We start from the raw sequence: 13,109 nt of genomic DNA, 5'->3' as shown, positions 1-13,109 counted from the left end.
CTCTAGTTGTGGGGAGACGTGAGCTCCACGTCTTCCCATGCTGCCATCTTCATATTATTCATTTTTTTTACTTAATTTTCTTCTTTAAGATTCTCTTGGATATTCTAAGTCATTGAACATTCCACATACATTCTAGAATTAGCTTAGCTTATAAAAACAATCATTAGGCAATTTTCATTGAATTGCTTTGTCTCTACATACCAATTTTTGGAAAAAATAGTATCAAGTCTTCTACTCTATGAACATGGAAAAATTTCCATTTACTTAAATCTTCTTTAATCAAGAATAGATATTTATATATTGACATTGAATCCAGAGACTTGGCTAAATTGTTATTTATAGTGGTTTATTTTAGATTCATTAACAATTTATGTACACATTTTGTTATCATAAGTAAAGATAATTTCTTTTTTTTCCCAAACGTGTGCCTTTTATTTTTCTGCCTTGCCTTATTTTATCTGCTAGGGCTTCCTGTACAATTTTGAATGTAAGAAGTGACAGTAGATATCTCTATCTTTTTTTCCAATCTGAAGGGCAAAGTTTTCAATATTTTATCACTGAATGTGATGTTCCTTTAGGATCATTGTAGAAACTTTATCAGATTAAGGGACTTCTTTTTTTATTGTTCCTTGTTTGCTGGTTTTTATCGTGAATAACTACTGACTTTTCTTCAAACGATTTTTGCCAGTTTTATTGAGATAAAATTGACATATAACTTTGTCAAAGTTTAAGGTCTACATCGTTGGAAAACGATGACCACAATAAAGTTAGTAAATGCATCCATTATGTCACATAATTACCAGGTGTGTGTAGGTGTGAACACGGGAGAGCTGCTTGTTGTCCTTGTACCCACACTGCTGGGCCCAAATGGATGGTACTCTTTACTGATTCTAACAATGATAAGGCAGCTTCAGGGTCCTTGAGGATGATTGCTAAGCATCAAATAAAAGGTAAATCTGGAATATAAAACTATGATCAAGTTTCATTTCTGCCTGATCTGACCGTGGACCAAGGGAGACATCTAGGCACGGGAATGGGGGGGGGGGGAGGCGGGGGAGGGGTAGAAAGACAGAAATGGGACCACTGGCTTCTATTTTGTTTCCAGTAGGATTATGCCAAACACCATCTGGCTGAGTCCAGGGAAAGGGTGAGGCAGGAGGATGCAGGAAATAAATTCTGTGACCACAGGAGAGAAAATCATTCTTCAGGCCAAGCTAAAGGCCTCTTCTGACATGACCACCTGGGGTTGGGTTGCTCAAGTGTAGAGAAGAGGAGGCACATGGTTTCTGTAGCTGGAAGCCCAACTTCCCCCACCCCAGCTGCTTTGCAGGTATCTCCCAGCCCCACCTGTGCCAGGAGCCCGTATCAACGCAGGTCAGTGCTCTAGGAAGATGTGCCTCAGTTAGGACACAGAGTGAACCATGGAAGCCCCAGCTCAGCTTCTCTGCCTCCTGTTACTCTGGCTCCCAGGTGAGAGAACAGGGATGGTTTTGCATGTCAGTGAAAACTGCCCATGTAGTTTATTCCTCCTGGGAGCTCTGCTGCACAAGCACAATAATTAAACCTCGATGTAGATCAGAGATTCTGAATCTGCTGGGAAGACATTAGATATGATCTAGATTACAAGGTGACTTGTCTGGTTTGGTTTTGTTTTGTTTTGTTTTGTTTTCCAATCTCAGATACCATTGGAGAAATCATGTTGACACAGTCTCCAGCCTCCCTATCATTGACTCCAGGGGAAAGAGCCACCCTCACCTGCAGGGCCAGTCAGAGTGTCAGCACATACTTAGCCTGGTACCAGCAGAAACCTGGACAGGCCCCCAGGCTCCTCATCTATGGTGCTTCCACCAGGGCCTCTGGCATCCCAGCCTGGTTCAGGGGCAGTGGGTTGGGGACAGACTTTACCCTCACCATCAGCAGCCTGGAGCCTGAAGATGCTGCAGGTTGTTACTGTTACCAGCATAACAGCAGACGTCCACAGTGTTTCAACATGACACAGGAACCTCTGTGAGACCTTCCAGTGTTTATTTGATATACCAGCTGCTTCCCTTATAAGCAGCTGCTGAGCTGACTGCTCAGTTTTAGCATCTCTACATTTATTTGGAAACCTTAAAGTTCTGAAAAGTTATTTCATGACAAGGTTTGGCCTCAGATTCCTTGATTTTTCTTTAGACAAGAGAATAATATGCAGAGAAAATTCAAAACAGTCTACAAAGAAACTATTAGAATTAGTAAAAGAATTAGCAATCAATGTATTCAAAGTCAGTACACAAAAAAGAATTTGATTTCTATATAACTGGAGCAAATTCTGAAAGATTAAAATGATAAAACACTTCACTTACCATAGTATCAAACATGGAATAGTTAAGAAAAAAATTGAGAAATATACTGAAAGCTCCAGACTATAATTCAAAGAAATCAAAGCAATCAAAGAGAATCTAAGTAAGTGGAAGACTATAATATGTTAAATGATTGAAAGTCACAGTATTGTCAAGATGACAAATATTTGCAAATTGATGTATCTGTTAAATGAAACCCCAAACAAAATTCCAATTATTTTTTAAATGGACATTTTCAAGCTGATTCTAAATTTCACACAGAAATGTCAAGGACTTAGAACAACTCCAGCCAATCTGAAGAAGAACTAGATTAAGGACTTACATTTCTGGACACTGGGAGTGTAGTAGGGGTGTGAGTTCAGGCCAATTGTCTAATGGTACACAAGAAAGTGTTTAGAAACAGACCAATGCATATATTGGTACTTTTTTTTTTCATCTTTATTGGAGTATAATTGCTTTACAGTATTGTGTTAGTTTCTACTGTACAACAAAATGAATCAGCTATATATACATATATCCCCATATCCCCTCCCTCTTGAGCCTCCCTCCCACCCTCCCTATCCCACCCCTTTAGGTCTTCACAAAGCATTGAGCTGATCTCCCTGTGCTCTGTAGCAGCTTCCCACTAGCTATCTATTTTTTTATTTTTTTTATTTTTTTGGGGGTACACCAGGTTCAATCAACTGTTTTTATACACATATCCCCGTATTCCCTCCCTTCCTTGACGCCCCCCCCTCGAGTCCCCCCCACCCTCCCTGCCCCAGTCCTCTAAGGCATCTTCCATCCTCGAGTTCAACTCCCTTTGTTATACAACAACTTCCCACTGACTCTTTTACAGTTGGTAGTATATATATGTCTGTGCTACTCTCTCGCTTCTTCTCAGTTTCCCCTTCACCCCCCGCCCCCTCCCATACCTCGAGTTCTCCAGTCCATTCTCTGTATCTGCATCCTTGTTCTTGTCACTGAGTTCATCAGTACCATTTTTAGATTCCGTATATGTGAGTTAGCATACAATATTTGTCCTTCTCTTTCTGACTTACTTCACTATGTATGACAGACTGTAGTTCTATCCACCTCATTACATATAGCTCCATCTCATCCCTTTTTATAGCTGAGTAATATTCCATTGTATATATATGCCACATCTTCTGTATCCATTCATTTGTTGATGGACATTTAGGTTGCTTCCATGTCCTGGCTATTGTAAAGAGTGCTGCAATAACCATGATGGTACATGTTTCTTTTCGGATTATGGTTTTCTTTGGGTATATGCCCAGGAGTGGGATTACTGGATCATATGGTAGTTCTATTTGTAGTTTTTTAAGGAACCTCCAAATTGTTTTCCATAGTGGCTGTACCAACTTACAGTCCCACCAACAGTGCAGGAGAGTTCCCTTTTCTCCACACCCTCTCCAACATTTGTTGTTTCCAGACTTTGTGATGATGGCCATTCTGATTGGTGTGAGGTGATACCTCATTGTGGCTTTGACTTGCATTTCTCTGATGATGAGTGATGTGGAGCATCTTTTCATGTGTTTGTTGGCCATCTGTATGTCTTCTTTGGAGAAATGTCTATTTAGGTCTTCTGCCCATTTTTGGATTGGGTTGTTTGTTTTTTTGATATTGAGCTTCATGTGCTACTTGTGTATTGATACTTTTTAATAAGAAAGGTGAACCTGCAAAGCAGGGTGGAAGGGGCCTCTTTTCAAGAAGCAGAACATAGTAAATCACATACAAGTGGCCAAAAAGCATACAAAAAGGTGTTCAATGTCAATAATCATCAGAGAACTATGAATGAAAATCACAAAAACTATCATTAAATATTCAGTAGGAGGGCTGAAACTGCAAAGACTAACAATACCAAATAGAGTGAAGAGAATGAAGCACCTAGAATGCTGACACATTGTGTTTGGGAATATAAGATGGTGAAACAAGTTGGAGAACTTACTCTGAACATCTACATCCCCTGTGGTCTAGCCTTTCCACTTAGAAGCACACACAGATTTGCCCTGAAACCATTGCACAATAACAATCATAGCATTATTTGTGACAGTCCAAACAAGGATCAGCCTAAATAAAATTGGACATAAAACAATTAAATAAAATAATATATATGTATGCAATTAAATTCTCTGTTTGAATGAATTATATAAGCTGCCACTATGTTGAAGAACCTGGGTGAATCTCACAAGTATAACCATATGAAAAACAAGTTAAAAACAATATAGATCATTTTATAAAATTCTCATTTTACAAAGTTCAAAGATTAGGAAAACTAATCAATGATGTTAAAGGGTAGTTTGATGATGAATGCGCTAAAGTAATTTAGGGAGAGCTATCAGGTTTACAATATTAGGGATCCCAATTCATGCACATGGTATAACCTTCCATTTATTGGGTTTTTCTTATTTTCTTTTTTTTAACTTTTTATTTTATATTGGTGTATAGTTGATTAACAATGTTGTAATAGTTTCAGGTGTACAGCAAAGCCATTCAGTTATGTGTGTGTGTGTATATACATATATATTCTTTTTCAAATCTTTTCCCATTTAAGTTATTACATAATATTGAGCAGAGTTCCCTGTGCTACACAGTAAGTCCTTGTTGGTTATCCATTTTAAATGTAGCAGTGTGTATATGTCAATCCCAAACTCCCTAACTATCCCTACTTCCACCCTTCTCCCCTGATAACCATACGTTCTTTCTCTAAGCCTGTGAGTCTGTTTCTGTTTTATAAGTAAGTTCATTGTATCACTTCTTTTTAGATTCCACTTATAAGCGATATCATATGATATTTCTCTTTCTCTGTCTGACTTACTTCACTCAGTATGACAATCTCTAGGTCCACCCATGTTGCTGCAAATGGTGTTATTTCATTCTTTTTATGGCTGAGTAATATTCCATTGTATATATGTGCCACATCTTCTTTATCCATTCCTCTGTCAATGGACATTTAGGGTTGCTTCCATGTCTTGGCTATTGTAAACAGTGCTGCAATGAACATCGGGGTGTATGTATCCTTTCGGACCACATTTTTCTCCAGATATATGCCCAAGAGTGGGATTGCTGGATCATATTGTGGTTCTATTTTTAGTTTTTTAAGGAACCTCCATACTGTTTTCCATAGTGGCTGTACCAATTTACATTCCCACCAACAGTGTAGGAGGGTTCCCATCTCTCCACACCCTCTGCAGCATTTATTGTTTGTGCATCTTTTGATGATAGCCATTTTGACTGGTGTAAGGTGATATCTCATTGTAGTTTTGATTTGCATTTCTCTAATAGTTAGCGATTTTGAACATCTTTTCATGTGCCTCTTGGCCATTTGTATGTCTTCTTTCCAGAAATTCCTGTTTAGGTCTTCTGCCCATTATTGGATTGGGTTGTTTGTTTTGATGATATTAAGCTGCATGAGCTGTTTGTAAATTTTAGAGACTAATCCCTTGTCAGACATATCGTTTGCCAATATTTTCTCACAGTGTGGGTTGTCTTCGTTTTGTTTATGGCTTCCTTTGCTGTGAAAAAGCTTTTAAGTTTAATTAGGTCCCATTTGTTTATTTTTGTTTTTATTTCCATTCCTCTGGGAGTTGGATTGAAAAAAATACTGCTCTGATTTCTGTCAGAGAGCATTCTGCATATGTTTTCCTCTGAGATTTTATAGTGTCTGGTCTCACATTTAGGCCTGTAATTCAATTTTAGTTTATTTTTGTGTATGGTGTTAAAGAGTGCTCTAATTTCATTTTTTTACAAGTAGCTGTCCACTTTGCCCAGCATCATTTGTTGAAGAGCATGTCTTTCCATCATTGCATAGTCTGGCCTCCTTTGTCATAGATTAATTGACCATAGGTGTGTGGGTTTATTTCTGGTCTTTCTATCCTGTTCCATTGATCTGTATGTCTGTTTTTGTGCCAGTATCATACTGTTCTGATGACTATAACTTCGTAGTATAGTGTGAAGTCAAGGAGCCTGATTCTTCTAGCTCCGTTTTTCTTTCTCAAGTTTGCTTTGGCTATTTGGGGTCTTTTGTGTTTCCATACAAATTTTAAGTTTGTTTGTTTGTTTTAATTCTGAGAAAAGTACTACTGGTAATTTATAGGGATTGAATTGAATCTGTAGATTGCTCTTGGTAGTATAGTCATTTTGACAGTATTGATTTTTCCAGTCCAAGAACATGTTATATCTTTCCATATTTTGGTGTCATTTTTGATTCCTTTCATCAGTGTGTTATGGATTTCTGAGCACAGGTCTTTTGCCTCCCTAGGTAGGTTTATTCCTAGGTATTTTATTCTTTTTGATGTGATGGTAAATGTCATTGTTTCCTTAATTTCTCATTCTGATCTTTTGTTGTTGTTAGAGTATAAGAATGTAACAGATTTCTGTGTATTAATTTTGTATCCTGCAATTTTCCCAAATTCATTGATGAGTTCTAGTAGTTTTCTGGTAATATCATTAGGATTTTCTATGTATAATATCATGTCATCTGCAAATCAAAATGACAATGAGGTATCACCTCATACCAGTCAGAATGGCCATCATTAAAAAATCTACAAACAATCAGTGCTGAAGAGGGTGTGAAGAAAAGGGAATATAAATTGGTGGGAATGTAAATTGGTACAGCCACTATGGAGAACAACATGGAGTTTCCTTAAAAAACTAAAAAATAGAGCTACCCTATGATCCTGCAATCCTACTCCTGGGCATATATCTGGATAATATCATAACTCAAAAAGATACATGCACCACAATGTTCATTGCAGCACTATATACAATAGCCAAGACATGGAAGCAAGCTAAATGTCTATTGAAAGAGGAATGGATAAAGAAGATGTGCCACATATATAGAATGGAATATTACTCAGCCATAAAAAGAATGAAATAATGCCATTTGCACCAACATGGATGGACCTAGAGACTGTCATAGTGAGTGAAATAAGTTCAACAAAGACATATAACATATGATATTGCTTATATGTCAAAGACTTAGGACAACCCCAGCAATTCTGAAGAAGAACTAGATTGAGGACTTACATTTCTGGATACTGGGAATGTAGTAGGGGTGTGAGTTCAGGCAAATTGTCCAATGGAACACTAGAGAGTATTTAGGACAGACCAATGCATATATTGAAAGTTTTAAATGGCAAGGTGGAAGGGGCCTCTTTTCAAGAAGCAAAACATAGTAAATAATATACAAGTGGCCAATAAGGTTACAAAAAAGGTGCGCAACATCAGTAATCAGCAGAGAAATACAAAAGAAAAACACAAAACTATCACTAACTATTCAGTAGGAGGACTAAAATGAAAAAGACTAACAATACCAAATAGAGTGAAGGGAATGAAGCAACTAGAATGATTACACATTGTGTTTGAACTTTAAGGTGGTGAAACAAGTGGGGGAATTGATTCTGAACATATGCATCCCCTGTGGTCCAGCCTTTCCATTTAGAAGCACATTTAGTGTGCCCTGAAACAAATGCACAATAACACTGATAGCCTTATCTGTGATAGTGCAAAACCAGGAACAGCCTAACTACAAATGAACAGAAAAATGAATAATTAAAATGAAATGTCCACATACAATGAAATTCTATTATGGATGAAATATATCAACTGCTACCACAATGAAGGACTTGGGTGAATCTCAGAAGTATAACAATATGGAAAATGTTAGAAACAGAATAGGTTATTATATATGATTCTATTTTACAAAGTCCAAATATTTGCAAAACTAATCAACAATGTTAAAAGGTATTTTAATGGTAAGTGCATTAAACTAATTTGGGGAGAATTATCATATTTACAATATTAGGTCTCCCAATTCATGAACATGGTATAACTTTACATTTCTTGGGTTTTTCTTATTTTCTTTCAATGACATTTTATACGTATCCCTCTGGTTTTATTGAACTTATTTTTTAATAAATTTTATTTTGGCCTAGTGTCAAACTTGAAGAAACATCATAAAAAATAGTATAAGAAAGTCTTTATAACCCAAAGAAAAGACATAGAGCATATGAAAACTGCAATCATTGCACTATTATAACCAAGGTTCCTGTTTGTTATTTCTTACGTGGATGCAGTCGTATGGTGGCTGGGGAGGTCATCATTTCCAAGGTATCATAATGGATGCTCATGGGCTCATCTAAGGCAGTTAGCCTGTGTATATGAATGCTGGGCTCCATTACACCTCCCCCATGTGTACTGGCAGGAGTTATGCAGCCTCTATAACCTCTTATAACTTCAGGGGATGCAACGTATTACTTCCACCACAACCCCTGGTCCATCCAGATTCAAAGGGAGAAAATATGTCTGTAGATTCAATAGGAGGTGTCAACAGCACACTATTAAAGGAACTTATTAGATGGGAGACTTTATTAGAACCATCTTGAGGTACACAGTCGACAAAGACTTACTCTCTGGCCAAAACAGTCCACATTCCTCCCATATACCCAATGCACTAATTCTCACCCCCAACACCCTCAACTATTTTTCCCCATTTGTTGACAGTCAAAATACAAAATGTCATCATTTAAATCTGGTCCTGTGTGGATGAGTCTCTGTGCTGTAGTTTCTGAAGAGTTTTCCTCCCACCTCAAGGCATGTGATCAATGGTGAGACAGGAATAGATTCCATACCCTCTGGAGACACTGCTGTAGACACTCCCATTGACAAAGGAGGTACCCAGCCATCAATATTCCATGTGCCACAGAGAAACAAAACTATTCTATGAATAAAATAATGGAAAAACATCGTTTGGGTTATATTTATACCAGTACTTACATTCGGGAGGGAAAAACAAACATACAGGATAGCTATCGACATCAAATTAAAAATCACAACCTTCTGACTCTTTTCTCTTCCCATATTGACCCCTCAGATCACCTTGAAACCCCAGAGTAGCAAGTGAGTCCCATGTTATCCATCCCCAAATCCTGGGCTCTGCTCAACCTCTCCCCAGGGGTCTGTGTACAACCAGCCCATGAGTCACACTGAGCACTATCTCATGGAGTCTTTAATTGAAGTTCATGCACTGGTGCTTGCAACGTGGGGTCTTTTGCGCAGAGACACATATGAATTAACAACAGTCGTTGTTTAAGGCAAAAAACCAAACTTTGTTCTGATCCTACTCATCCAGGCAGAAGACACTTCCACAAGGTTTCTCCGCACAGGATGGTTTTGCTGGGACAGATCCTCTGGCCTTGGTGCTCTATGTTTATGGTATTTTTTTTTAATTATTGGTAATTTTTATTATGAGGGCTATGATGATTGTTTGCATCTATCCTGTGAGAGAACTGAGTCAAGGACAAAGGATGGTATATCAGACACTGATTCCAGTGGCAGATACTTACAAACTAGATGAAATCCAAACACTGACTTACATTTATTCAAAAATAACACCTGAATATGGAGCATCTACTTTTTAAATAACTACTGTTTCACATTTGCATTCAAATTAAGTTCCTTTCTTTTCCCTGGTTTCCCGGGGGGGGGGGGGGGTGCTGTTGTGCTGACCTGTCTCCATCCCTCTCATCTGTGGCCATGGGAGGAAGCATCTCCATCTCCTGCAAGGCCAGTCTCATTTCATCCACAAGAATGGACACACCTGCCTGCTCTGCTTCCAGCAGAAACCACACAATTTCCTCAACCACTCATCCACAGGGGGTCCAGCATGTCTCCTGGGTCCCAGCCCGGCTCAGTGGCAGTGGGTCTGGGACAGACTTCATACTCACAGTCAAGAGTGTGGAGACTGGAGACCCTGCATGTTACTTCTGTGCACAGAACCCTCACTAGGACCTCCACAGTGTAACGGCCCTAAAGTCAAACCTCCCATGAGGGTTCAGCCCTTGTTCTCAACTGAGCAACTGCTTCCTCCAGGGAATCAGGGTCAGAGCAGCTGATCCTCTCAGTGTAGAACCAAGCTGGGGTGAGGAGGAAACAGTGGGGAGTCCTTAAAGGAGGTGGGAACATGCTCAGCTCCCAAGCCCAGGAGTTTCTATCATTAGGTCCCCAGTGTCTGCACAGCTGGCTGAGATGTTCACAGATGGCTCCACGCTGACTCTCTCCCCTCAGCTCTCAGCATCCCTGACCACTGCAGGACCGGCCACCTGCTCTCCTGGCACCAGGAGCACAGTTCTGTCCTGCCCTGACTTCACTGCCAAACTCACAGACATTTATTCATAGGCAGGGTCTGGGTCCCAAGGAGGGGCTGGTCTGTGGGTCTAAGAAAACTGTCTCTCCCTCAGTCTCTCTGGTAAAAAATCTTAGTCTGTGATAAGCTTAATCATTCTGATATTTATTCTTAAAAACCCAAAAGATATCTGTATATTAGAAACACAGAACCATGATGAAATTTAAATTTCATGTGAGTGTCAAGCAGTCAGAGCCTCCACATTTGTTCAACTCAATCTGTTTCTGAATTTCCAGGTTTTGAGTCACCCTCATGGCTTCTATGTGCTCCATCCATCTCAGCTCCAGCTTTCTGTCCCAGGATTCCCTAACCCCAGTGTTCCCCAAGTTAGACGTGCCTCTCCCCTAACTCTCAGAATGACAGTGTCCTTGGTTGGGAGTAGTTATTGACTTGAAAACTGTGTGAGTGAGGCATCTGAAGAATGTGGCATATTCTACATTTGTATCCAGATAGTTATGTATGTAAACCTTCATCAGTTGGACACTTAAGATATCTGCCCATTTTTTTCTGTATTTTTTTTAATCTCAATTAAAATGAGAAAGAAAAAAAATAAAATTCTTTTAAATAAATATGAAAAAAGAACAAAAATCACCCATGATCATGTAAACTCAGCCTCATTAAAGGTAAGTATAATATGACTGAGAAAGATGTAAGAAACTAGAAAACTGGGAGAGAAAATTCAAGGAAACATTCGACTATGTGCCTTTACCCCTTAGACAGCATGGAGTTCATCTCTATTGAGGCTGCAGATATTCCTTCCACACAGAGTCATTTTCTTTTCCTTTGCACACATGAGTCCCCCACTCCCTGTGGCTCTTTCCCCACTACTGCCTCCACCTGGGGATTTGCATGCTGTTCCCTAAGGAGGCCCTTCCCTTGAGAGTCTGAGATAAAAGCTCAGCTCCAGTCTTGCTCTGACTTATCAGGACTCCTCAGCTCAAACGTCTGAAAATGAGGTTCCCTGCTCAGCTCCTGGGGCTCCTCATGCTCTGGGTCCCAGGTCATCACAGAGGGTAGAGGAGAAGGAGAATGGGAGAGGAGTTCTGGGGGCAGCACTGCGCACCGTGTGTGCTCTGTCTGGGGGTTAGATGTATATGACTTGTCTTGCAGATGGCCATGGAATGTTTAGATCTTTGAAAGGCAGGAAGTTTCCAGAAGGAAGAATGACCTGTGCTCTGGTCAGGGCTGTGACAGGGGAAGTGTAGGTGATGTTTAGAGGCCTTTTTACATTTCACGGATGTCAGGTTCATTATTGTGATTGTACAATTTTGTTGTATGGATCAAAAGCACAGATAATGAGAGTAAAACAAAGTAGTATTTTAGCTAAAATAAATGAGAAATTGGAAACAATGTAATGGCTGCTAATATTTGTATGTAACTTGGTACTTTTCTGTCATTATTTTAGGATCCAGTGGGGACATTGTGCTGACCCAGACTCCACTCTCCCTGTCTGTCCTCCCTGGAGAGACGGCCTCCATCTCCTGCAAGTCTAGTCAGAGCCTTCTATATACCGATGGAAAAACCTATTTGCGTTGGTTCCTACAGAAACCAGGCCAATCCCCACAGGGTCTAATCTATCAGCTTTCCAACCGTTACTCCGGGGTCTCAGACAGGTTCAGTGGCAGTGGGTCAGGGATGGATTTCACACTCACAGTCAGCAGGGTGGAGGCTGAGGATGCTGGAGTTTATTACTGTTATCAAGGTACACAATCTCCTCCCACAGTGGTACAGCCCCGAACACAAACCTCCCTGCCTGGGGCTGCTCATCCGCCCAATGTGCAGCTTCTCTGGGGGAACTCACTGCAGGTTCTCTGCGTCTGTATAAGAGGAAGATGTTGGAGATCTCAGAGGAATAGGGTGCAGCTGAGGGCTCTGGCCCATGAGTGTCTTGGCTGCACCTCAGGCACCACGTTAAGGCCTGTCAGCTGCACAGCCTGGTCCTGGCAGAAGCAGCAGAGGATGTAGGGGGTCCTGTGTCCTGTAGCAACCAGTGATGTGAAAGGCAGGCTGAGGGAAAGCTCAGCCTAATCCTTCCTGCCTTGTCTATGTGTGTCAATTACATGCATCCTGTCTAATAACAGGACAAATGAAACTAACATATGGCAACAAAAGTTTAACATGTATTGCAAATAAATAGTTTGGGGTATATTTTTCACTGCATAATATTTCAGAATATTGGTAAATTGGTATTTTCCCCTTTCTTCAATTTTCTACTTCTTTAGTAATTATATGGACTCCTCCTTTAACATGTTTGAGAAAGTATTCTACACAAGGTGTCCTCAGGGAGGCTATGAATAAGAGTGATGCATAAAGTGTTTAATTTTTGAGTACTTAAATAGCCTTTTTTGAAATTCAGAGCAAATAAAAAATCTTAATGCCAAAAGGGTTTTCTTTTGTGTGTGTGTGTGCTTCTTTTACATTTTTCTGAGTGTAAAGCCTTGCAATTTCAAAAGTGGGCTTTGAAAATAAACAGCAAAAAATGAATGATGGACATAAAGTTTACTCTATGTATCACAGGGAAAATGTAGATGTTATGACATCTTTCCTTTTACTCCCAAATTGAAAAAAATATTAAGAACATTTCA

The 13,109-nt window shown here is 39.6% G+C and overlaps 1 protein-coding gene across 1 annotated transcript; it reads left to right on the top strand.

Annotated features, from left to right (window-relative positions):
* Nucleotides 1–1,421: 1,421 nt before the first annotated feature.
* Nucleotides 1,422–12,489, top strand: LOC130857630 (uncharacterized). Its single transcript, XM_057743358.1, has 4 exons — nt 1,422–1,470; nt 1,680–2,007; nt 11,451–11,524; nt 11,930–12,489. The coding sequence occupies exons 1-4, from the start codon at nt 1,422–1,424 to the stop codon at nt 12,487–12,489; spliced, it is 1,011 nt and encodes a 336-aa protein (XP_057599341.1).
* The last annotated feature ends 620 nt before the right edge of the window (nt 12,490–13,109 follow it).

Source organism: Hippopotamus amphibius, chromosome 7 (assembly GCF_030028045.1).
Source record: "Hippopotamus amphibius kiboko isolate mHipAmp2 chromosome 7, mHipAmp2.hap2, whole genome shotgun sequence".
In the NCBI taxonomy this organism is placed as follows: Eukaryota; Metazoa; Chordata; class Mammalia; order Artiodactyla; family Hippopotamidae; genus Hippopotamus; species Hippopotamus amphibius.
This window is presented reverse-complemented; position numbering and strand designations above follow the sequence as displayed.

Bases quoted from the DNA above. Each gene is read 5' to 3' on its own strand.
- LOC130857630 (XM_057743358.1), top strand. From the start codon at position 1,422: ATGGAAGCCCCAGCTCAGCTTCTCTGCCTCCTGTTACTCTGGCTCCCA. The intron at 1,471-1,679 runs GTGAGAGAACAG...TTCCAATCTCAG, and splicing joins CCTGTTACTCTGGCTCCCAG to ATACCATTGGAGAAATCATG. The intron at 11,525-11,929 runs GTCATCACAGAG...TCATTATTTTAG, and splicing joins CCTCATGCTCTGGGTCCCAG to GATCCAGTGGGGACATTGTG.